General features: G+C 40.4%; 1 protein-coding gene across 5 annotated transcripts in view; it reads right to left on the bottom strand.

The window, feature by feature from the left end:
• CUL5 (cullin 5) overlaps nucleotides 1-26,933 on the bottom strand; it is a 127,430-nt gene extending 100,497 nt beyond the window's left edge. The window contains exons 1-3 of one of the 5 annotated variants that reach the window (XM_070767576.1): nucleotides 26,469-26,919; nucleotides 14,948-14,997; nucleotides 6,823-6,932 (exon numbers count right to left, since the gene is read on the bottom strand). In XM_070767576.1, the coding sequence (XP_070623677.1) occupies nucleotides 6,823-6,893 (71 nt within the window). In that variant the 5' untranslated portion in view covers nucleotides 6,894-6,932; nucleotides 14,948-14,997; nucleotides 26,469-26,919. Of the gene's footprint in view, nucleotides 1-6,822; nucleotides 6,933-14,947; nucleotides 14,998-26,468 lie in introns of those variants that run through there. The other 4 variants (XM_070767577.1, XM_070767578.1, XM_070767575.1 and 1 more) reach the window with 4 other exon arrangements.
• Between the last annotated feature and the right edge of the window lie 317 nt (nucleotides 26,934-27,250).

Raw genomic sequence — 27,250 nt, 5'->3', positions numbered from 1 at the left:
AGATTTCTGAGTCCAGGTGAAACAAAGCCAGCTATTTGGAAGCTATCAGCTACTTCCTCCCCTGTGAGCACTAAGGAGCTGGGGGAACATGAGAGGCAGCCATCCACCACATATGCTATTTCTTACCATAAACAAGGAATTGGTATGTGAACAATAAAGGAAGCAGGATTGGCCCCAAATACCTAGATGCATATGAAAGAAATGATTTTAGCAAGCCCAGACGCTTGTATTTTCCCATACATAGAAGATCGCTAAATCTCTTAATGTGATAAATTTAGTTTTCTCTTAATTAACAGTAATCTTTTAATATTCAGATTACCTGCCCCTTGCTACAAACTTATACACAGCCTGGCTCCTCCCCCACCTCCTCTGAGTCAACTTTCTTGGGGTCACTTGAGATGATGTCTCCCACCATCCTAACATTTCCACCAAACAAAACCTAATTCTCAACGGTCAGGTTGCTTGTATTTTTTTTAGTCTACAACACACACAATATTACGGGCCAGTATCACTGATTTACATATGCAAATATCCTCAACAAAACACAAACAAATGCATCCAATAACATGTCAAAAGGATCACATACCATGATCAAGTGGGATTTATCCCAAGCATGCAAGGATTCTTCAATATACATAAATTAAAGTGATCTGTTGTTGTTGTTCAGTCTATCAGTCATGTCCAACTCTTTGTGACCACAAGGACTGCAGCACGCCAGGCTTCCTTGTCCTTCACTATCTTCCAGAGCTTGCTAACACTCATTTCCACTGAGTCAGTGATGCCATTAAACCATCTTATCCTCTGTCATCCCCTTTTCCTGCTCTCAATCTTTCCCAGCATCAGAGTTTTTTTCCCAATGAGTTGGCTCTTTGCATTAAGAGGCCAAAGTATTGGAGCTTCAGCACCAGTCCTTCCAATGAATCTTTCTTTAGGAATAACTACTTTGATCTCCTTGCTATCCAAGGGACTCCCAAGGGTCTTCTTCCAGCACCACAATTTGAAAGCATCAATTCTTCCACACTCAGCGTTCTTTATGGTCGCACTCTCACATTCATATATAACTATAGGAAAAACCATACCTTTGACTATACAGACCTTTGTCAGCAAAGTAATGTCTCTGCTCTTTAATACGCTATCTAGGTTTGTCACAACATTTCTTTCAAGGACCAAGCATCTTTTAATTTTATGGCTGCAGTCACTGTACACAGTGATTTTGGAGCCCAAGAAAATAAAGTCTGTCACTATTTCCACATTCTATCCCATCTATTTGTCATGAAGTAATGGGACCAAATGCCACGATCTTAGTTTTCTAAATGTTGAGTTTTAAGCCAACTTTTTCACTCTCCTTTTTCACCTTCAAGAGGCTCTTTAGTTCCTCTTTACTTTCTGCCATTAGGGTGATGTCATCTGCATATGTGAGGTTATTGATCTTTTTCCTGGCAGTCTTGATTCCAGCTTGTGATTCTCCCAGCCCAACATTTCACACGATGTACTCTACAGTTCAGTTCAGTTGCTCAGTTGTGTCCGACTCTTAGCGACCCCGTGAATCGCAGCACGCCAGGCCTCCCTGTCCATTACCACTCCCGGAGTTCACTCAGACTCACGTCCATCGAGTCAGGGATGCCATCCAGCCATCTCATCCTCTGTCGTCCCCTTCTCCTCCTGCCCCCAATCCCTCCGAGCATCAGAGTCTTTTCCAATGAGTCAACTCTTCGCATGAGGTGGCCAAAGTACTGCAGCTTTAGCATCATTCCCTCCAAAGAAATCCCAGGGTTGATCTCCTTCAGAATGGACTGGTTGGATGTCCTTGCAGTTCCAGGGACTCTCAAGAGTCTTCTCCAACACCACAGTTCAAAAGCATCAATTCTTCGGCGCTCAGCCTTCTTCACAGTGCAACTCTCACATCCATACATGACCACAGGAAAAACCATAGCCTTGACTAGACGGACCTTTGTTGGCAAAGTAATATCTCTGCTTTTCAATATGCTATCTAGGTTGGTCATAACTTTCCTTCCAAGGAGTAAGGGTCTTTTAATTTCATGGCTGTAGTCACCATCTGCAGTGATTTTGGAGCCCAGAAAAATAAAGTCTGACACTGTTTCCACTGTTTCCCCATCTATTTTCCATGAAGTGATGGGACCAGATGCCATGATCTTCGTTTTCTGAATGTTGAGCTTTAAGCCAACTTTTTCACTCTCCCCTTTCACCTTCATCAAGAGGCTTTTTAGTTCCTCTTCACTTTCTGCCATAAGGGTGGTGTCATCTGCATATCTCAGATTATTGATATTTCTCCCAGCAATCTTGATTCCAGCTTGTGCTTCTTCCAGCCCAGTGTTTCTCATGATGTACTCTGCATAAAAGTTAAATAAGCAGGGTGACAATATACAGCCTTGATGTACTCGTTTTCCTATTTGGAACCAGTCTGTTGTTCCATGTCCAGTTCTAACTGTTGCTTCCTGACCTGCATACAAATTTCTCAAGAGGCAGGTCAGGTGGTCTGGTATTCCCATCTCTTGAAGAATTTTCCACAGTTTATTGTGATCCACAGAGTCAAAGGCTTTGGCATAGTCAATAAAGCAGAAATAGATGTTTTTCTGGAACTCTCTTGCTTTTTCCATGATCCAGCAGATGTTGGCAATTTGGTCTCTGTTTCGTCTGCCTTTTCTAAAACCAGCTGGAACATCTGGAAGTTCACAGTTCACATATTGCTGAAGCCTGGCTTGGGGAATTTTGAGCATTACTTTACTAGTGTGTGAGATGAGTGCAATTGTGCGGTAGTTTGAGCATTAAGTTAAATAATCAGGGTGACAATATACAGCCTTGAAGTACTCATTTCCCAATTTCGAACCAGTCCATTGTTCATGTCCGGTTCTAACTGCTGCTTCTTGACCTGCATACAGGTTTCTCAGGAGGCAGGTTAGGTGGTCTGGTATTCCCATCTCTCAGAATTTTCCACAGTTTGTTGTGATCTACACAAAGGCTTTAGCATCATCAACAAAGCAGAGAGTAGATGTTTTTTGGAATTCCCTTGCCTTCTCTATGATCCAGTGGATGTTGGCAATTTGATCTCTGGTTCCTCTGCCTTTTCTAAATCCAGCTTGCACATCTGCAAGTTCTCAGTTCATGTACTGTTAAAGCCTAGCTTAAAGGATTTTGAGCATTACCTTGCTAGCATGTGAAATGAGTGCTATTATGCAGTAGTCTAAACATTCTTTGGCATTGCCTTTTTTTGGGACTGAAATGAAGACTAACATTTTTCAATACCGTGACCACTGCTGAGTTTTCCAAATTTGCTGGCATACTGAGTGCAGCACTTTAACAGCATCATCTTTTAGGATCTGAAATAGCTCAGCTGGAATTTCATCACCTCCACTAGCTTTGTTCATAGTAATGCTTCTGAAGCCCCATTTGAGTTAACACTCCAGGATGTCTGGCTCTAAGTGAGTGATCACACCATTGTGGTTATCCAGGGCCTTTTTGTATAGTTCTGTGTATTCTTGCCACCTCTTCTTAATCTTTTCTGCTTCTGTTAGGGCCTCATGTTTTCTGTCCTTTACTGTGCCCATCTTTGCATGAAATGTTCCCTTGGTATCTCTAATTTTCTTGAAGAGATCACTAGTCTTCCCCATTCTTCCTCTCTTCTTCCCATTGTTTTCCTCTATTTCCTTGCATTGTTCACCTAAGAAGGCATCTTATCTTTCCTTGCTATTCTTTGGAACTCTGCATTCACATGGGTGTATCTTTCCTTTTCTCCTTTGCCGTTCTTTTTCTTCTTTTCTCAGCTATTTGTAAGGCCTCCTCAGGCAACCATTTTGCCTTGCTGCATTTCTTTTTCTTGAGGATGTTTTTGATCACTAACTCCTGTATAATTTTACACACTTCTGTCCATGGTTCTTCAGGCATTTATCAGATCTAATCCCTTGAATCTATTTGTCACTTCCACTGTATAATCATAAAGGATTTGATTTAGGTCATACCTGAATGGCCTAGTGGTTTTCCCTATTTCAATTTAAGTCTAAATTTTGCAATAAGGAAGTGATGATCTGAGCCACAGTCAGCTTCAGGTCTTGTTTTTGCTGACTGTATAGCGTTTCTCCATCTTTGGTTACAAAGAATATAATTCATCTGATTCTAGTATTTACCATCTGGTGATGTTCACATGCAGAGCTGTCTCTTGTGTTGTTGGACAAGGGTGTATACTATAACCAGGGTGTTCTCTTGGCAGAAGTGTTAACCTTTGCCCTGCTTCATTTTGTACTCCATGGCCAAACTTGACTGCTGCTTCACGTATCTCTTGACTTCCTACTTTTGCATTCCAGCCCCCTATGATGAAAAGGACATCTTTTTTTGGTGTTACACCACATTAACAAAGTAAAAGATAAAAATCATATGATAATCTCAATAGATACAGAAAAGGCTTTTGAAAAAATTCAACACCGATTTCTGATGACAACCTCTGTAGAAAATGGGCATAGCAGGAACCTATCAACATAAGAAAGGTCATATATGACAAACCCACAACAAACATTTTTCTTAATGGTGAAAAACTGAAAGCATTTCCTCTAAGATCAGGAACAAGATAACACTTGCCACTATTATTTCAACACAGTTTTGGAAGTCCTAGCCATGGCAATCAGAGAAGAAAAAGAAATAAAAGGAATCAAGAATGGAAAAGAAGTCCTAAAACTCTCACTGTCTGCAGATGACATGATATTACACATAGAAAACCCTAAAGATACCCTCAGAAAATTACTGGAGCTCATCAGTGAATTTAGTAAAGTCACAGGATACAAAATCAATACACAGAAATCCCTTGCATTCCTACACACTAACAGTGAAAAATCAGCAAGTGAAATGGAGGGAACAATCCCACTCACCACTAAAACAAAAATAAAATACCTAGGAGTAAACCTGTCTAAAGACACAAAAGACCAGTATGTAGAAAATTATAGAACACTGATGAAACAAATAAAAGAGGATACAAAGTTGGACTGGATGAATCAATATTGTGAAAATTACTATACTACCTAAAGCAATCTACAGATTCAGTGCAATCCCTATCAAATTACCAATGGCATTTTTCACAGAACTAGAACAAAAAACTTTACAATTTGTATGGAAATACCAAAGACCCCAAATAGCCAATGCAATCAAGAAAGAAAAATGAAACTGGAAGAACTCAACCTACCTGACTTCAGACTATGCTACAAAGCTGTAGTAATCAAGACAGTATGGTACTGGTACAAAAACAGAAATATAGACCAATGGAACAAGATAGAAAGCCCAGAGATAAACCCACAAATCTATGGACACCTTATCTTTGACAAAGAGGGCAATGGAGAAAAGACAACCATTTCAATAAGTAGTGCTGGGAAACCTGGACAGCTATGAGTAAAAGAATGAAATTAGAACACTTCTTAATACCATACACAAAAATAAACTCAAGATAGATTAAAGACCTAAATGTAAGGCCAGAAACTACAAAACTCTTAGAGGAAAATACAGGCAAAACATTCTTTGACATAAACCCCAGCAAGACCCTCTTTGACCCACTTCCTAGAGTAGTGAAAAAAAAAAAACAAAAATAAAGAAATGGGACCTAATTAAATTTAAAAGCTTTTGCACAGCAAAGGAAACTTTAAACAAGATGAAAAGACAACCCTCAGAATGGGAGAAAATAATCAAAAAAGAAGCAACTGTCAAAAGCTTAATCCCCCAAATATACAAGTAGTTCACATAGCCAACATCAGAAAAACAAACAACCTAATCAAAAAAATGGGTGGAAGATCAAAACAGACATTTCTCCAAAGACGACACACAGACAGCCAACAAATACATGAAAAGATACTCAACATCTCTCATTATTAGAGAAATGCAAATTAAATTACAATGAGGCACTATCTCATATAAGTCAGAATGGCCATCATCAAAAAAAATCTACAAAGAATAAGTGCTGGAGAGGATATGGAGAGAAGGAAACCCTCTTACACTGTTTGTGGGAATATAAATTGATATAACCATGATGAAAAACAGTATGGAGATTCCTTTAAAAACTAGGAATAAAACCACCACCAAATGACCCAGCCACCCCACTCTGGGTATATACCCTGAGAAAACAGTAATTCAAAAGGACACATGTACCCCAACCTTCAAAGCAGCACTATTTACATTAGCTAGGAAACAGAAGCAACCTAGATGTGTCCACTGACAGATAAATGAATAAAGAAGTTGTGGTTCATAAATACAATGAAATATTAATGAATGAAAGTCGCTTAGTCGAGTCTGACTCTTTGCAACCCCATGGACTATACAGTCCATGGAATTCTGCAGGCCAGAATACTGGAGTGGGTAGCCTTTCCCTTCTCCAGGGGATCCTCCCAAACCAGGAACTGAACCGGGTCTCCTGCATTGCAGGTGGATTCTTTGCCAGCTGAGCTATCAAGGAAGCCTAGGAATGGTTCAGTGATTGGTGGTACCCCAATACCAGTAATGGGCTTCCCTGGTGGCTCAGACAGTAAAGAATCTGCCTGCAAGGCAGGAAATGCAGGTTTGATCCCTGGGTTGGGAAGATCCTGGGAGAAGGAAATGGCAACCCACTCCAGTATCCTTGCCTGGGAAATCCATGGACAGAGGAGCCTGGTGGGATACAGTCCACAGCTCATAAAGAGTTGAACTCGACTGAGTGACTAACATTTTCACTTTCAATACCAGTAATTACTTCAAACAGGTAAGCAGTCCAATCTGGAGCCAATATTCCATTTGAATACAGCCACCAAAATTTCCTTTATGTTAGCACAAAGTTAGAATGAACCGATTACTTACGAAAACAGATCAAACCACTGCTGTTTTGTAACAGATTCCTGGCGTAAAAGCTTCAGAACAATTGGACGCATGAAATCCCATTTGTCTTCAAACTGAAGAGAACCTTTATTCTAAAAAAAAAAAGGACAGAGTAGTTGAAGGGCAGTTAAATCAGAAGTGTGTTATTTTTATCTCATAAGAGACAAACAGAGAAATTTAAAAGAGTCAGACTTCCATAATGGAATCCCTATAACTTTATCTGGTATCAAGGAATCACAGGAAGAACTCACCATAAGAGAAAAAAAAAAAGGTTACATGAAAGGGTATAGTGAAGAATTTGGCCTTCTCCAAAGAGCAGGTCTGGACTTTGCCCTTGGCTTCTAGTAAGCAGTATCCCTGAGTCCTGGGAAAGTTGGGATAAGAGAGTCCCTGGGGGCCTTGAGTCATACTGGATAATCTAACAATGTGATTTAGAGAGGGGACTGGTAAACCTATATAGTTTTAGGGTGGGAGCTGGTCAATCCAGAAATACCAACAATGAGATTTTGGGGTCATTGTGATTTGGGGTCATTTGCGATTTGGGGTCAACCTGGAGACTGAGATTACCCACATGAGCAATGCCTACATGATGAAGCCTTAATAAAAATTTTGGACACCAAAGTGTGGGTGAGCTTCTCTGACTGGCAGTACTTGTATGCCCTGCGTTTAATGAGGGAAGGAGAGAAGACCTGACAATACCAGCGAGGACATGGGAAGCTCTGTTTTTGACCCTCCTGGACACCAGCCTATATGTTTCTTCCTTTAGCTGAAAAAAGGCCCTTAATAAACATAACCATCAGCAGAGCAGTTTTCAGTAAGATCTTATTGACTATTTTCACAAATTTATGAATATCTCTAACAAATTATTGAGTCTCAGTATTTTGGGAATCCCCCAAATTTGCAGCTTGTGTCAGAAGTGAGGGTGGTCTTGTGTTTAGAGACTGTGCCCTAACTCCTCACAAAAAGTACACTGAAAATCCAAATAAACTCTGATAGCTGAGGAAGGAAGAAAAAAACAGAAAGATACTCATCTCATTTTATAATGCTTACAAAACCTTGATACCAAACTGTGAGACAAGAACAAGAAATGGTAATTCTAGACCAATCTAATTTAAAAATATAGATGTAAAACTCTTAAAAATATTAGTAAATTAAGTGGCATATCAAAAAAATAATACCTCATAATCATACATGTTTATTCCAGTAATGTGAAAGTGGTTCAATCTAAGGGGAAAAAAATCAATTCATTATTAAAATGGGGGGGGGGACACCCCATATGTGTTAGTCATGAATACTTTTCATTTTCAAGTTAACTATGGCTATGGTTTTTCCAGAGGTCATGTATGGATGTGAGAGTTGGACTGTGAAGAAAGCTGAGTGCTGAAGAATTGATGCTTTTGAACTGTGGTGTTGGAGAAGACTCTTGGGAGTCCCTTGGACTGCAAGGAGATCCAACCAGTCCATTCTGAAGGAGATCAGCCCTGGGATTTCTCTGGAGGGATTGATGCTAAAGCTGAAACTCCAGTACTTTGGCCACCTCATGCGAAGAGTTGACTCATTGGAAAAGACTCTGATGCTGGGAGGGATTGGGAGCAGGAGGAAGAAGGGACGACAGAGGATGAGATGGCTGGATGGCATCACTGACTTGATGGACATGAGTCTGAGTGAACTCCGGGAGTTGGTGATGGACAGGGAGGCCTAGCGTGCTGCGATTCATGGGGTCACAAAGAGTAGGACACGACTGAGTGACTGAACTGAACTGAACTGATGGCCATATGACTTGGTTTAATCAATAAATTTCAACAAAAATCATTAATTTTCTAATATGGCAGCACCAAACACCCTTATGAATTTCACTACTGATTTTACTATATGTTTGTTGAGAATATTGCTCCCTTGTGTCAGATAAGATCCATGTACTGAATGGAATCTTCAAACTCCCTGAAATTATATTTCAGAAGCAGTTTTTAAACATATGGTCTAACAAGAATCTACACCAGGATCATGTAGAGTGGTAATTACACAAATATTTATAAAACCTATTACAGATTTGCTGGATCAGAAATCTCTTGAGTTCAGAATTTACATGTTTAGCAAATTCATGATAAAACTACATAAAAACATTACAAAGTCTATGACCCCAAGAAGATTAAGAACTACCAACATTTAACTTTTGTGAAAGCAAATGATACTTCTTCTTACATCTACACAGGTGATCCTAAAAGTAACTGTACTGTCTCACCCCAGGTACCTACTTTTATCACAAAACAATCTTCTTATAAAGACCCAGGAGATACTCAAAAATTAGTACTGGGATTAGCTGTGCTTCCCTAAACAACTACTTTGTTTTTACCTTATGGACTTAAGTGAATCATGCAGGTAACTTTGCTTTTCTTTGTACTGGTTAATGAGAAATTCAGTCAGGTTTGTGATCCTATGGTATATACTTTGTGTACTAATCTTATGGCTGGTTTCATTTTTCCTGTTACTAGTTTCCTATAACCATCTTCTTCATTTACTCTTCCCTCTGAGGGAAGAGTGGGCAAATAAACAAATATGGAAGAAACACAGAAAGGACATGTAAATCTTTTCTTGACTATGACATGAAGACTCATCAGTTCAGTTCAGTTCAGTCACTCAGTTGTGTCCGACTTCTTGCGACCCCATGAATCGCAGCATGCCAGGCCTCCCTGTCCATCACCAACTCCCGGAGTTCACCCAGACTCACGTCCATCGAGTCAGTGATGCCATCCAGCCATCTCATCCGCTGTCATCCCCTTCTCCTCCTGCCCCCAATCCCTCCCAGCATCAGAGTCTTTTCCAACGAGTCAACTCTTTGCATGAGGTGGCCAAAGTGCTGGAGTTTCAGCTTTAGCATCATTCCTTCCAAAGAAATCCCAGGGCTGATCTCCTTCAGAATGGACTGGTTGGATCTCCTTGCAGTCCAAGGGACTCTCAAGAGTCTTCTCCAACACCACAGTTCAAAAGCATCAATTCTTCGGCACTAAGCCTTCTCACAGTCCAACTCTCACATCCATACATGACCACAGGAAAAACCATAGCCTTGACTAGACGAACCTTTGTTGGCAAAGTAATGTCTCTGCTTTTCAATATGCTATCTAGGTTGGTCATAACTTTCCTACCTAGGAGTAACTGTCTTTTAATTTCATGGCTGCAGTCACCATCTGCAGTGATTTTGGAGCCCAGAAAAATAAAGTCTGACACTGTTTCCCCATCTATTTTCCATGAAGTGATGGGACCAGATGCCATGATCTTGTTTTCTGAATGTTGAGCTTTAAGCCAACTTTTTCACTCTCCTTTTTCACTTTCATCAAGAGGCTTTTTAGTTCCTCTTCACTTTCTGCCATAAGGGTGGTGTCATAATACCCTCTTAAAAAGAGAGTATTTTATAATGTCAACTAAGTCTATTTCCATAGGCAATTCTGACAACTTATAAAATGAAACATAGTACAAATCCTGCAATTAAAAATCAAAAAGGTACAGAAGACTAAACAGGTATCTGAGATAAACACTGGTTAAACACTGGTTAGGCTCTGAAATCTATCAGTGATGGCAAAATGACAGGAAAATTTATCAGCAAAAAGACAGGAAACAGTCTCCTATTTGATGAAACATACAAGATTAACTACAGAAACATTTCCATCTAATACTCAGTTAAAGGAGGAATTAAATAATTGAATTTTCCTATCAAGCTTTTATAGTAGATTCCAAAAATGATGCTCAAGTAGTTCCTTGACCTATTCTCTGTCAAACTGAAGAGCACATCATTAAATCATAGCCAAGCATCAGACACCAAACCTACTATCTACGAAAGATATTAATAAGCAAAAACACCTTCAAACTATGAACTCTGATTTATGAATGTTTCCGAGGTCTAACTAAGGGCTGCCTCACCTTTACTGATGTGCTACAAGTCTCTTCTGCTTTAATTCTTTCATTACACTCAGAATAGCTATTAAGTCTAGGATTCTCTCACCCACTGGCTCTTTTACACCAACAGGATTTCAACATTTGCCAAAACCCAGTCCCTCTATCCTTCATTTCTTACAACACAACTAATTCCCTCAGATGGGTCATGGAGAAGCCGATGGGGGATAACTAGAAGAATTTACCAGGCAGAGAAAGCAACCATGGCAAAGATCCCACAGTAGAAGCATGTCTGATATATTCAAGGTAGAGAAAAGTAAGGACAGAGGAGAGAGTAGATGAGGTCAGAGAAGCAACACAGAGCTGGATCTTATAGGGTCTTGAAGGCCATTGTAAAAGTTTGGCTTCTATTGTAAGTGAGATGGGGAACCATTAAAGATTCTGAGCAAGAAGTGACACGAATTGATTTATATTTTTAAATCTCCTGATTGCTATGTTGAGAATACATTATAAGAGGCAAGTGTTACAGCTGTGTATAGGAGGCAAAGTTAGAAATACCAGTGATACAGACCAGGGTGGCAGCAGTGGAGGTGGGGAGTAGCAGTTAGATTTGTATGTTTTAAAGGTAGTGGTAACAAGATTTCCTGACCGCAGGTATCTGAGATGAGAGAAGGAAATAAAGCATGACTCAGGTTTTTGTCTGATAAATTTGTATACTGGGACCCACAAAATGGGAGGCCACCCTATTGGCCCAGACCACATCTAAAATCTAAACCTAAATCAGCCCGCACACATGGTAAACATCTCACAGTCAAGAAAATATAATGCCAATCACAATCCTTCAACTCAGCTTTATCTAGCTAACCTTATCTAAAAAAATAGCACCAGCTTACCTCAAAATGAAATCCCTGACCTCCTAGTCAATCATGCCTTGTTTCTGTATTGCCTCTTCTAATGTTATATAAAACTCGCTCCTCCATAAAAATCCTTCAGGAAGAGTACTCCACTGCTTGTTAGGAACTCGAATCCACTGATTATTTTCCTCTGACTGAAGGACATCAAACTCCTTAGTAAACTGTTTTAGTTTTGTGATTTGACATGTCCAAGAAATATGGCATTGCCATCAACTGAAATGGAAAAGACTGCAGATATAAAGGCTTAAGGAAAGCTCAGGAGGTCAGACAGTTACATTTGACATGTCTATCAAACAGTCTTTTGAAGATGTTGACTAGGCAGCTCAATAAGTAAATATAGAATTTAAAAGAAAGATCAGGCCAGCAAAGAAAAATTTGAAAGTCATCAAGAGTACATTTAAAAACAGAAAGTTTTTAAAAGTTGCTACTGGATGAGATCACAAAGGGAGTAAATATAAAGAACCAGGCCTGAGTCCTTATGTACTTAATATTAAGAGTTGGGAGAAGAGTAAGAACTAGGAAAGGAAAAAGAAAGCAACAGAGAGGTGGCAAGAAAATAAAGAGGGTAGTATTCTGTAAACCGACTTTTTATTGTTCAGTCACTAAGCTGTGTCTGACTGTTTGGGATGCCATGGACTGCAGCATGCCTGGCTCCTCTGTCCTCTACTATCTCCCTGAGTTTGCTCAAATTCATGTCCATTGAGTCAGTGATGCTATGTAACCATCTCATCCTCTGCAGCCCTCTTCGCCTTTTGCCTTCAATCTTTCCCAGCATCATGGTCTTTTCCAATGAGTTGGCTCTTTGCAGCAGGTGGTCAAAGTACTGGAGCTTCAGCTTCAGCAACAGTCCTTCCAATGAATATTCAGGGCTGGTTTCCTTTAGGATTGACAGTTTTGATCTCCTTGCAGTCCAAGGAACTCTCTAGACTTTTCCAGCACCACATTTGAAAGATGGGGGAGGTGCCAAAGGTTTGACAGGAAAGATATGAAATAGACATCTAGGAAAGTGGAAGAACAAACGACTATGGAAGTGTAGTGTGATTGGGCTCTATTATAGTTTGTGGTTATGCATTTAAAGTGAAAGTAGCAGGTGTGGATCTTTTTCTCCTGCAACATTCAACTGCATAGAGGCTGGCACTGAAAGGTGAAGAGATGGATTGAACCCAGGTGTGGTTTTCCCCAGTGAAACAGGAGAGGAGCAAAGGAGTCAAAGTGTATTTCAGGGAGTGATTATAATGACTGAATAAAAAACTTAGGCTGGGAAGGTAAGGGGAAGAGAAAAGACAAGATGATGAAAGACAGAGACCTGTGCTTCCAACCAGGATGCAATAACAAGTGCCAGACTTCCCCTCCTGCCTAAACGACTGGAAAGCCAAAGGGCAGTACAGGACAGTATTTCCTGAAAAGGTACACAAATGGGGGTGAGCCCTACAAATGCCCAAGCATGCTACCTATGAGTAGAGTTTTCAGGACTGAGCATAACCAGAGGGAACCCAAAGAGCCTGGTGGTTTTACTAAGATTCGGAGACAGAGTTCAGAGTTTGGGGAGGCCAAAGTGATGAAACTGTGTGGCACAGAGTATCAAAAAAAGGAATCGTACAGACAGGGAGCTCTGGAGATATGCAGAGGAGTCCCTTCAAGCCTCTGACTATTAAATATTGACCCATACGTGTGAGTGAGAAAACTATCAAAGTCTGGGGAAACAACTGTTTGAAAGAAACAGAACAATCACCGGAGTCCACACAGACCTAGTAATAGGTCACATTTCCACCAGCTAGAGTGGAAACACTCCTTAACATGCCAGCTATCTAGCAGTCTTCAGAAAACTACTCCATCTATAATGATACCAATGTACCCCTACCTTCAGTGTTGTTCAGACCCACTCTAACAAAACTCATCAATAAAAGCAAGCTTTAGAAAGATCAAACTGATTTCAAGTAACTTAACTATGTCATAGCCAAACCTAAAAATATTTAAAGGAAATTTTAAAACTCCAGTTCCTAAAACATAAAACTCACAATGTCTGGAATCCAATCAAAAATAATTAAGCAGGTCAATGTTATTCGGCAGCCAGGATGGGAGGGGAGTTTAGGGGGGAACGGATACATGTATATATATGGCTGAGTCCCTTTGCTGTCACAGTCCCTATAACTGTCACAACATCATTAACTGGCTATGCATGGACTGTAGCCTACCAGGCTCCTCTGTCCATGGAATTGTCCAGGCAAGAATACTGGAGTGGGTTGCCATTTCTTCCTCCAGGGGATCTTCCCAACTCAGGGACTGAACCTGCATCTCTTGTTTCTCCTGCACTGGCAGGCGATTCTTTACCACTGAGCCACCTACTCCGATATAAAAAAAAAAGTTAAAAAAAAATTATCAAGCAGACAAGAAGCAGGGAAATATAAACCCACGATCAGGAGAAAAACCAAACCACAGAACCTGATCCAGAAATGACATGGATGACAGCTTCAGTAGACAGTGATGTTAAACCAGCTATTATACACGTACTCCACACATTTACAAGAAGATAGTAGAAAGCGTGAACATCACAAAAACAAAAGATGTTTTCAAACAAGTATCAGGGAGGATAAATTAGGAATCTGGGATTAACATATACATACTTACTATAAATAAAACAGATACCAACAAGGACCTACTTTATAGTACAAGGAATTATACTGAATATTTTGTAACCTATAAGGGAAAAGAATCTGAAAAAGTATGTGTGTGTGTGTGTGTATAACTGAATCACCTGTAACTAAAGCAACATGGTAAACCAACTATACTTCAATAAATAAATAAAATTTAAAATGAAAAGAATATCAGTGAGCAGTGAGAGAACCTCAAATGTCCTCACCTACATATAACCAGAATCTTGGGGTACAGAGAATATTTGAAGAAATAAAGGCCAAAATGTTTCCTAATTTGGTGCAAACTATAAACCCACAGACTTAAGACATTAAACAATAAGGTAGAATCAGTGAGTTGGAGACTGTAGTGGAGCTGAATTATCAGAATAGGAGCACTAGACCGAGTTAGAAAAACAGAAAAAGGTAAAAGTACATACGATGCTTGACACTGTAATGAAAAAAATTTCCCTGGTGGTCCAGTAGCCAAGACCCCATACTCCCAATTGCAGGGGCCTGGGCTTGATCCCTGCTCAGGGATCTAGAACCCGCATGCCACTACTAAGACCTCACACAACCAAATAAATAAAAAAACAAATATAAGGCATGTGGCTACACAAGCCAATAAATCTTGTATTTGTGATAAATGTCGTACAAAAGAGCATTTCCTTTTACCTTCAAATAGTCTCCTTTACATTTCCATGGGTAGCTCAAACATTTAAGATCTGTGGAAAAAAATATGAGTTCAGCTATTTTTACCCTCTATCATTTAACTTCAATATAGATCACTCCCATCACTGTGATCATTTTACTTTAAATATCTGATTGCTAATCATGTGTTCGATTCTGAATACTTACAAATATTAATTCATTTAATTTTTACAACTACCCTGTGTGTTAGGTGACACTTAGAGGTGAGAAAACTGTACACTGCAACCTGAGATTGGGTCAGATCACTTCCCTCAGGTTACAAGCACGAAGTGCAGAGCAAGGGGCCAAGTCCAAGCAGTTTAGTTCTGTCACATTCTTAAACATTCCCTGGATCCTTCCTGGAAGAGGACTGGTGGGACTTCTAAACTATGGGTCAGATTCAGCCCTTGGCTTCATCTCATCAGGCTTATAAATTGAAGGGAAAAGAAAATCTATGAATATAAAAATTTAGTGGCAATTATCTAGAAGCCACAAGGTGAAAGCATCAATACATAAAAGACATATTTCTCTTTAAACCTGCTGGGGGAGTAGGACACTATTTTCCAAAAAGTTAAAATTTTTTTCCCAATGAAATGAAAAATTTGACATTATGCTCCCCTTTAAATCTTTTACATTTCTTTTGACCCATAAACGGGGAGTCAAAAAAAAGAAAAAAGGCTTTTAGGTTTCTTCTAGAGGCAAAAAAAAAATTTTTTTACACAAATTCTGATGATGCCTATATTTTTAAAAACCCAAACAACTAATTTTAAGGAGGAAAAAATAACTACTAATTAAAGAGTGTGAACTTATTGGGGTTCTTTATCATTTATTATTACACTTAATTCATTCAACAAACATCTGAGTGCCTACTGTAGAAGAATTATGCTAGTCACTGGGACACATAAATGAAAGGTTCTCAAGTAATTCACTTGCTAGTACAGTGTCTGTGACTTTAATGAATGGCTGGTGGGATCACTGATCACAGAAGAAATGGCAGGAGAATAACTCATTTGAATTGGAAGGTTTGTAAGTGGTGATGCATTTTGGATGTTGTCCAATAAAAGCAAATGCTGAAGTTATAATTCTTCATGTTCTTTTTTCCTGTGTTCTCCCTTCTTTATTTTAAATAAGATAAAAACTTATCTACTACTGAACTGCTTTTTACTTAAGATCTCTCCCTGAGGGCTAAGGGGGGGAAAAATCAGTGTAAAGTTTCTCACAATTAGAACACAGAGAATAAAAACACTAAAATAAAGATGAAAAGAAAAACAGGGGAGCAAAGGTTCAGCTCCCTTTCCCCGCTCTACTCAGTACAAAGAATCAGGATCTCTTAATACAGCATGTTGGCTGCCCAGACTCACATTACGTACATTCAGCTTTACCTGAAAAACACTGCCTAGTAGAATAATCAGTTCTAAAACAGATTGACAATGAAGTTCCCCAATCTCATATTTTTAGCCCTGTTGGTTGTTTCAAAGAAACAAACAAGCATTAGAAAATAAATTACAGAAAAAATAAATAAATTTTTGTAGTGCCCTGGAGTGGGTGGAGGTGTTACAGGTCAGAAATGAAAGATGCTTTATAGATCTGTCTAGAATATATCATCGCTTTAAAAATCTGCACGCCTCCCATTGAAATTCACAACTGCTTTTTCAAGCAATGAGTTCAACTACAATCCCATGTTATTTAATCCCAACAAAGAGTAGATGTGTAACTGCTTATGCACAAATATAAAATTTGTATCATGCTAAGAAGTAGGAATGCTTCAGTAAACACAACAAAAACAGAAAACCCCACTGGCTTGCAAAATGTTTTAAAAGTAACAGAGTCAGATTTTCAAAAATCTAGTTGGCTATGCCAGGTTTTTAGTGGCGGCACACAGGATCTTCCATCTTCGTTGTGGCATTCAGGTCCCTTAGCGGTAGCATGCAAACTCTTAGCTGCAGCATATGGGATTTAGTTCCCTAACCAGGGACTGAATTCAAGCCCCCTGTACTGGGAGCACAGTCTTAGTCACTGGATCACCAGGGAAGTCCCAACAGAGTCATTTTTAAATTACTCACTTACTTTCCAATAAAATAATACAAACACTGACCTATTAGTTTGCCCTGAAAATGTCCTAAAATCCTAATACAACATATAAGACAAAACATACATACCCTCATCAAATTGTGCAAACAATATCACAACATTTTATGATGATGTCAAACATTGTATATTTAGAAGGAAACAAAGAATGTAATTATTATTGCTATAGGTCTTCTTGCTACATCTTCATGGATGACAAAAATATAAGAAAAGTTAAGGAGAAGTTGTAACCAAGACAAGAAATAACATTCACACAACTGATAGCAATTATTTTTTGTCACCTGTATTCCTTCAAGCCTGTAACATTTGTACCACAATACAAGGAGCTTAGTTGTTTAATGTTTGTATTTGTTCTCTCTTTGAAGTTCCTGGTTTAGAATTCCTTGGCGGTCCAGTGGTTAGGACTCGCTGCTTCCACTGTAAAAGGCAATGGATTCGATCCCAGGTCAGGGAACTAAGATCCTGCATGCCACGCAGTGTGGCCAAAAAAAAAAGTTCCCAGTGTATTGAATGTGGATTATATCCAATGATGGCCTTCTAATAACTTTCAAAAGGAAACAAATCAGTATATTTTAGGGCTTTTGTGTAAATCATGAGGCTAGCTATTTGAATGTGTGGGTTCCCATAACATCTACAAGCCACTATTGCTCTCAGTTATGTGATCTGAAACCACATTTGCAATCCCCATTAACCAAAAGAACCACAAAACTACAGTATGTATTTGAGTACTGGCAATTCTCACTATGTTCCAGCCACACCACCCTTTTAAAGGTGTTACTCAAATATTCCAAGCTCACCACCGCACCTCAGACCTTTGCCTAGAAAGCAGATCATTCAGGTCTAGGGTCAGTGTCACCTCAGAGAGGCCTTCTCAAGCCAACCTAAGGAAAATGCCCTTCCCTTTTCCTTTCTGCAAATCCAGAGCCAAGATCTAAAGCCAGTAAAACAGCTACTTTGATTAGCTATAAGAATGAAATTTTAATTCAGACTAAACAGTACTTTTTTTTTGGCCACATTACTCGTCTTATGGGATCTTAGTTCTCTGACCAGGTGTCAAACCCAGCCCCCACCCCACCCCCACCGACAGTGGAAGCACAGGGTTCTAAATAGTACTTGGGAAAAAAAAAAACCCAGAAAGCTCTGGGATCTGGCTGAAATGTCATCAAATAGCAGGGAAAGACAATTCAATAGAACGTAACTGAAAGCTATATTTACAGGAAAAATGACTTTCTGTTGTAAATAAGGAAGCAAAATATTGGCACCGTCTTCTGAGCACTCTTGATTATACTGTTTTCATCACAGACCTCATTACTATAAAAACCACCACTTTAATAAATAAAGTGTTACTTATTCCTTTAGTGTATTTACACATTAGAAATATAAGCTCCAAAGAACTGGGGACCCTGTCTATCATATTCACTACTGTGTTACTGACACTTAAAATAGTATGCAACAGAGAGGAGATACTAATGTATTTGTGGAATGAACAAGCCCAGTACGGATCAAATATCCTTGATATTACCTTTATGTATTCCAAGTATAATGACCTATGTTTTAACCTGAGCTGTAACTTGTTCCTTTTCAGAGCCTATCAGGCACCAGTCACAACCACAACTGGGCACTGTTTTCTCTTTGGCTCTGTCCTTTCAGTCTTTCTGGAGTTATTTCTCCACTCTTCTCCAGTAGCATATTGGGTACCTATTGACCTGGGGAGTTCATTTTTCAGTGTTATATCTTTTTGTCTTTTCATACTGTTCATGGGGTTTTCAAGGCAAGAATACTGAAGTGGTTTGCCATTCCCTTCTCCAGTGGACTACGTTTTTTTCGAACTCTGACTACGCCAAAGCCTTTGACTGTGTAGAACACAACAAACTGTGGAAAATTCTTAAGGAGATGGGAATACCACACCACTTTACCCGCCTCCTGAGAACTCTGTATGCAGGTCAAGAAGCAACAGTCAGAACCAGACATGGAACAATGGATTGGTTCCAAATTGCGAATGGAATTTGGACAAGGAATACACGACAAGGCTGTATATCGTCACTCTGCTTATTTAACTTATATGTAGAGTACATCGTGAGAAATGTCGGCCTGGATGAAGCACAAGCTGGAATCAGATTGCTGGGAGAAATATAAATAACTTCAGATATGCAGATGACACCACCCTTACGGCAGAAAGTGAAGAGTAAATCAAGAGCCTCTTGATGAAAGTGAAAGAGGAGAGTGAAAAAAGCTGGCTTAAAACTCAACATTCAGAAAACTAAGATCATGGCATCCAGTCCCATCATTTCATGGCAAATAGATGGGGAAACGATAGAAACAGGGACAGATTTTATCTTCTTGGGCTCCAAAATCACTGCAGATGGTGACTGCAGTTGTGAAATTAAAAGACACTTGCTCCTTGGAAGAAAAGCTATGACCAACCTAGACAGCATATTAAAAAGCAGAGACAGAACTGATTCATTGGAAAAGACCCTGATGCTGGGAAAAATTGAAGGCAGGTGGAGAAGGGGATGACAGAGCATGAGATGGTTTGGATGGCATCACTAACTCAATGGACATGAGTCTGAGCAAACTCCCAGAGACGGTGATGGACAAGGAAGCCTGGAGTGCTGTAGGCCATGGGGTCACAAAGAGTCAGACAAGAACTGAAGTGAACAGAACTGATTAGGCACCAACTTACTGTATACACTACACCAAGGCAGGAGCCGTGACTTTCTATAATATAACTAGGTTCACTAGGACCCTTGCAAAATACCTAATAAGAAACACCTGTCTTTGTCTCATTTTTCTCTATCCACCAGCTGGATGTCTAACGTCCTCTTGAAACCTCACTGCAACCTAAAGTTCCTCTCTTCTAATCCATTGATAAATAATGGATCTCTCACAGTTTATCTTAAACTGTCATTTCCCATGAGTAGCTTTAAGCAATATATCACCTCCAGATTATGTAACTGCTCACTCACTTATTTTCACAAAACATGAAAGATTTCCACACTTTTATAGTAAGTATCACATAAAATAAGTATACGATTTAGTCTTCTATTCCCACTCCCACCCCTACCCTTGGCCAATATATGCAGCCTTGACTTGGTTGGCCAATATATGCACCCCTGAATTGGTTTTCTCCCTCAGCTGTGAGTGTCAAATGCAACCAGGTCTCTAGGTCAGGCCACTGGAGTGAAGGACAGTGGCCCTAACGATCACATTCCCCTTAGATGCTCATTCAAAAGGGCAATTTCCATCAACCCAATGAAAAGTTAGGTTCTAAATAAGGCTCTCGTTTATGTTTAAATAGACATTAAAAAATAATTCCAGTTGTGTATCTTAATCACATTCACTGACATTATTCAAATCTGGGTATCACATTCATATTCTCTGCCAAACATGTTCTACCAAAGTTTCCCCCCATCATCACCAACAAAAAGTCTACCTTTCTTCAAAATCCAGTTCCAATACTTTCTAAATAAAACTTTTCTTGATCATCACACTAGAAGTGATCTCCTCTTTCTATAAGAGACCAATCCAACACATGGTAACACTTCTAAAGTTCTTGCCTTAAAACCTTTAATATCTGGTTAATTCCCTAAGACCATGAACACTGTTTTCCATTATCTTTATATCCTGGTGCCTTGCACATGAGTCTATAAAATTATTTTAATAAAAATTAATTCTATACGCACTTTGAACCACTCCTTTGTATTTCCATTTTCTTTCCTCTCAAAGAGTAAGAAAGTTTCCACTGAAAAAAGTAGTGCTTCACATTTCACTTGTAAGTTTGGACTGTCTTGTGCGTTGCTTTTACTCTTCTACTCCCTTCTCTCCCCCTCTCTCTAGATCTAATTAGAAGGAAATAAAGCCAGAAATTCCTCCCTTTAACCAACCAACGCTCATTTGCTGAGCCATCTACAATGCATGGATACTGCACTGGACTTCTCTTTTCAGTCAACTATCACTCATTTATGGAACACCTACCATGAGTAAGTTGGCTTAAAGTTTAACATTCAGAAAACTAAGATCATGACATCTGGTCCCATCACTTCCTGGCAAATAGATGAGGGAACAGTGGAAGACTTTATTTTTGGGGGCTCCAAAATCACTGCAGATGGTGACTGCAGCCATGAAATAAAAAGATGCTTACTCCTTGGAAGGAAAGTTATGACCAACCTAGACAGCATATTAAAAAGCAGAGACATTACTTTGCCAACAAAGGTCCATCTAGTCAAGGCTATGGTTTTTCCAGTGATCATGTATGGATGTGAGAGTTGGACCATAAAGAAAGCTGAGCGCCGAAGAATTGATGCTTTTGAACTATGGTGTTGGAAAAGACTCTTGAGAGTCTCTTGGACTGCAAGGAGATCCAACCAGTCCATCCTAAAGGAAATCAGTCCTGAATATTCATTGGAAGGACTGATGTTGAAGCTGAAACTCCAATAATTTGGCCACCTGATGCAAAGAGCTGACTCATTTGAAAAGACCCTGAGGCTGGGAAAGATTGAAGGTGACAGAGAAGGGGACGGCATCGCCGACTCAATGTACATGAGTTTGAGTAAACTACGGGTGTTGGTGATGGACAGGGAGGCCTGGCGTGCTGCAGTCCATGGGGTCACGAAGAGTCAGACACAACTGAGCAACTGAACTGAAATGAAGCATGAATAATCACCACACTAAATGGTTAAAAGCATCAACAAATATAAAGTCCCTACACTAACAGTGCTTACAATCCAGAAAGGGAGTTAAGATACACAAACAGATCCTGTAACTAACATAAAAGGCAAAACGTAAATGCTCGAAGATACTGATGCAGTGCTATGGTCATGCAGAGTAGGCAACAACTAATTCCAAATGAGAGCTCTCAGAAAAAAGGAGCTATCTGGGCTGAGTCTTGATGACTTAAATAGGATTTTAACAGGTTGGGGGTGGGGTGGGGTGGGGGGGGGGGCGGTGGATATTCCTAACACAAGAAACAGCAAACATAAAAAGTCTTGAAGACTCTGGTACAATAATAAACCAAAAAGTAACCAGCAAGGAGGGAGGGAAGGAATGTATGTGTATGTGTGCGCTCCTGCAAGGCCATGCACATGTGGGAGGAAGGGGGAGAGAGGGGAAGGAGAACGAGAGAGAAATTAAGGAGAAGACCTCACTAGAAAGATCTCGAAGAATTTGAACTATCAAAGGTATATGAGCAGGAAACTGATACAGTCAGCACTGTGCTTTGTCCTAGCTCTCAGATCAGAGTTAAGAGATAAAAATAGTGAAATCATGGGAGTTAAGACTTCTGGGGGGTGGGGAGGGTGGAGAGGAAGGTACAAAAATAGAGAAAAGATGGAGATTAAATCCTGCGAAATAATTATATTGGGAAAGGAGAGAAGGGAGGTCGGTGAAAAACACAAGAGAGGTGAGGATAAAGAAGACTGAAACAAAATAACAGGGAACTGGCTGCTAAGTCCTGGTGGGAAAACATAAGCTGAATAAGAACAAGCGGAAGGAGGCAATGGAGCAGGTGCCTTGGAAAAGAGGAGAACATAGGGGAAACTAGGAAACGTTGTGTTATTGACCAAGGAAGTTAAGGGCATTCAAATAGCTAGATAATGTGCTAAGAACTGAATAGTTTTGTTAGGTTTAACAAAAAATATTTGAACAGCTATTCGGAGTAAGATGCATGATGCATGCTCAGTCACTTCAGTCCATTCTGACTCTGTGACCACATGGACTGTAGCCCACCAGGCTCTTCTGTCCATGGGATTGTTCAGGCAATAATATTGGAGTGGGTTGCCATTTCCTCCTGCAGGGGATCTTCCCGACTCAGGGACTGAACACAAGGCACTTGTGTCTTCTGCATTGGCAGGTAGATTCTTTACCACTGAGCCACCTGGCAAGCCCGTAGAAAAGTGAAGTCACTCAGTTGTGTCCAACTCTTTGCGACCCTATGGACAGCAGGCTCCTCTGTCCATGGAATGTTCTAGGCAAGAGTACTGTGGGTTGCCATTTCCTTCTCCAGGGAATCTACCCGACCCAGGGATTGAACCCAGGTCTCCCGCATTGTAGACAGATGCTTTACCGTCTGAGCCACCAGGCAAGCCCATAAGCAACTGGTAATTGCATATGTCAAAATGTACAACACAAAATCTTTGTATATCCAAAAGAGTTCTAAAATCCAGCAAAGGTCTACTTGCTTTAGTGAACACATTATTAATACAATCAAATTCCAATATGAAAAAAGTAGGTGGTTTCTACTGCATTAGGTTCTTACTTTTAAGTTTCATAACAAAGTTCTGAATCATGTTATCTTTCATAACATATTAGCTATCCCTCCAAACTCTTCATTCACAAATTCAATAAACTTAACTTCTTACTGGTACACAGGAAGAGGGCATTATTTTTCAGCAGAACATTAAAGGCCTCCCTTCAGGGTTGATGACATTACTCATCATTCTTCAGATACAGCTGTTTACCTGATAGTCAAATTCTAACTGTATTCTCTTCTAGGCCACACTTCTCAATTTTGACCATCAGTTCAGTTCAGTCGCTCAGTCGTGTCCGACTCTTTGCAACCCCATGAACCGCATAAGACATGGTAATTCTGTCAAATATGCTCTGATGAAATCTAATTGCACCATGTCCAAGACATCTGTCTAGTGAACCAGCCTACTAAACCTGTTAAAAAAGGAAATGAGGCTAACTTGGCCATTCCCTAGCCAGATCTATGACTATTCAAGGTATTACCAAACTTGAATTTATTTATTGATCTATTTATATTTTAATTGAAGTACAGTTGATTTACAACACTGTGTTAATTTCTGCTGTACAGCAAAGTGATTCAGTTATACATATACATATATATATAAACAATCTTTCCATGTTTTTTCCACTGTGGTTTATCACAGGATATTAAATATAGTTCCTTGTGGTATATAGTAAGCAGCACCTTGTTGTTTATCCATTCTATTTTCTATATATACAGTAGTTTGCATCTGCTAATCCCAAACTCCCAGTCCATCCCTTCCCCCCAACCTCCTCCAGACTTTAATTCAAATGACCCTATGAATTCTGGTAACGGTCTCCCTGTCATTTCTCCAAAACAAATTTCCTACTTTTTCATTAACTATTTCTAAAGGCATAAATACAAGACAATCCCTCCATCCATACACACACTTCAATGAAGAGAGAAAAAAAAGTTTTCTGACCAATGTGAATAAGGAAACTTTTGGTGATACAGATAAAAGAATCAAATGTCTACTTATAATATCCATTGTTAGTTGTATTTAAAAAACACATACTACATAAAATATTGAGAAATTCTTTTCCCCCCTTTTCAACATTTCATTAAATAATTGAAAATTTTCAAGTGTATCTGTCATCTTTTCATATTCACTAGAGACTGTGACTTTTACCAGTTTTGTCAAAACATTATCACTTTCCTTTTATTTATAAAAGTTATTTGAGTTACAGAACTGCTCGAATTATGATCTTTTTAACCTAAGTCTTAAGCACCTATTTCTATACATTCAGGTGTCGTTTTCAGTTTATAGGTGGGTGTGTGCTATACATATAGATTGATAATCTCTACAAGGTAACGACTTAAGAGTATTGAATGAAGGAGCTTCAGACTTATATCTCCTCCAAACAATGCTTTGTAAGGCTTTGTATGGAGTAGAATAAAGTGACTCACTCTTTCCTGAGACACAAATCCGGAAGGAAAAAAGACTTTGCTTTATATCCACGTTATCAGTAAGTCAAAAATTCACAATTACTTCTTAAACACATTTCAATTAATAACATACACTATTGGTTATGTAAATGCATGGATACATTAACAGGAGTCTTTGCAAGTTAAAGTTTTCTTTCTGAATTAATATATTAGAACTTTGCTATACTGCTATAAAAGTAGTGAGTTACTCAACTCCCATGAACTTGTTTTCTTAGAGAAACAGCAGAGGTAACTGTAGTAATTTATGTGTATTGCATACCAGTTAAGATCCAGTCGCTGTTTTAAGATTACATATATACTAGCTCAATCTTCACAAAGTTCCTATGAAATAAGTGCTATTGATAATTCATTATATTGATGAGGAAACTCAGGAACGGAGAGATTTAGAAACTTGCCCAAAGTCATGGAGCAGAAATTCTAAGTAGCAGAAATTAGGTCTAGTTCTAGGTTCCTCCCTCTTTTAAAAGATGACCCGGGGTTGGGTAGGAGGGGCGGGGCGGGGCGGGGCGGGGCGGGACGGTGGAGGGGCGTGGCGGGGCGGGGCGGTGTATATGTGTTTGTTCGTTGCTCAGTCGTGTCACTCTTTGCGACCCCGTGGACTGTAGCCCACCAGCCTCCTCTATCCATGGGATTCTCCAGGCAAGAACAGTGGAGTGGGTTGCCATTCCCTTCTCCAAAAGAAGACATACTGCCTCTAAAATTAGTAAAATTAGAGGGACTAATACAGTTAGTATCCGTAGTCTAAAGAAGACAGGAGTGAGGTTACAGTAAGTTTTAATATATTTTCTATTCTCTATCAACACTGTCTGAAGGCCTAATTGAGGGAGAAGTAGTTCATCTACTACCCCCATTTCAGTAATACTTTTAAGGTATAAAGTATTGCCTACTACAAACATACCATAGAAGAAACTAGTGTCATGTCTTCCTCTTTCTCCTCTCAACTTTGTAACTGATGGTAGAGAATCTGCCTCTCTAGGCCTAGATCCCCCTTGCTATCCCAAATACATAAAACTAACTTTAACGGTTGTCTTTGATAAGGCAACTTTCCTAAGCCCTAAAACAACGGCAGTGCTTCCACTATAGTCATCTGGTTGTGTGGTGTAATGGGGTTGGGGAACAGTTTCCTAAGTTAAAAAGGTAAAAATACGAACTCAAGAAAGGAAGAACAGAAGGGAACGTGTAGCCTGCAGTTAAGGGAGGGAGTGGGGCTACAGGCGCTGCCGTCTGACTTGGAAATCAGCGCAGACAGAATGAGAAGAGAAACTGAGGCGGTGGAGGTCCAAGTCATTAAAACCTGTTAACAACATTTTCTGGGATTTTCTTTTTTTTTCTTATGCGTCTCAAGACTCGCGCTTCAGAAGAAACTGAGACCCTAAGGACACTAACTGACCGATCCGTCAGGACACGGCATCACCTTTCTTCCGGGGTCCCGGGCCAGCGCTGGCCCCTTGAGACCACTGCCCGCCGTAAGCCCTTGGCCGGGCCTTTCATCCACCAGGCAACCGGCAGCAGGGACAACCAGGGCCTCTCGACCCCAAGGCCGGAGAACCGCGTTCCACTCCTCGGCGGCTGCCTCCCCGTCTTCCCTTCCGGTAGACAACCCCTGAACACTCCCCCATTTCGCCGCTGAACCAGAACCGAGCCATTCCCCAAGAGCTGAACCCACCGCTCCCGGAGTAGAAATCCAAGCCGGACTGAGGGTCTTACCTTTAACAGATTAGACGTCGCCATGTTCCTTCAACTTAGACTCTCGCGAGACCGCGCGAGATTTCGTGGCGCTCCGTGCCAGGCCACTACTGCAGGCCCGAGTTTCCCACCTGGGCCGAGGGGGCCCCGGGCCCGCACTGTGGATAAGGTGGGCGCCGGCGTGCACACAGCGCTGACCTCGTCCCTCACTCCCGGAGCTTCCTCGCTCTTCCCTCCCTACATGGTCACCGGGGCCTCCCCAAACGAGAGAGCTCATGCAAACACTCAGGGAGACGGCAGCGGCGAAAGGTGAGAGGGAACAGGAGCCGACCTGAAATCGGAAGAGGAAGCATCGGCTCCACGAGCCTCCCCACTCCTTCAGATGAGCCTCTGTGGTGGCACCCGCAGAGGCCAGTGGCAACGAATTTAGCTCGGTTTGGGACCGGCCGCTCTGGTTCGGCGGCCGCGTCACGTGACGCGGCGGGCGGAGCCGCGCTCGGGAGCGAGCGTGGGAGCCTGAAAGCGTCGTGGGCCGAGATCACGCCGCGAGGGCAGGGGGACGCCCTCTGCTGGCAGGAGTATGTGTCTTCCGCCGCCGAGTGCTGGGGTGAGGTTACGAAAAAGACATTATCCGGAGTGAAATGCTTGTAATAGCTGTCTTCGAGAACTGGTGCATAGAAGGGACCCAAGAAATATTTGTGTGCATGAATCAATGAATACACGCACGAACGTGTTAACTATTAATATTTCTACTCAAGAGGGCCTGGCACTGAAATAACCTCTAAGAGGTTGATCAGGTATAC

The sequence above is a fragment of the Bos indicus genome, chromosome 15 (genome assembly GCF_029378745.1).
Source record: "Bos indicus isolate NIAB-ARS_2022 breed Sahiwal x Tharparkar chromosome 15, NIAB-ARS_B.indTharparkar_mat_pri_1.0, whole genome shotgun sequence".
NCBI lineage: Eukaryota > Metazoa > Chordata > Mammalia > Artiodactyla > Bovidae > Bos > Bos indicus.
The sequence above is the reverse complement of the archived record's forward strand: the minus strand, read 5'-3'. Positions and strand labels throughout refer to the sequence as shown.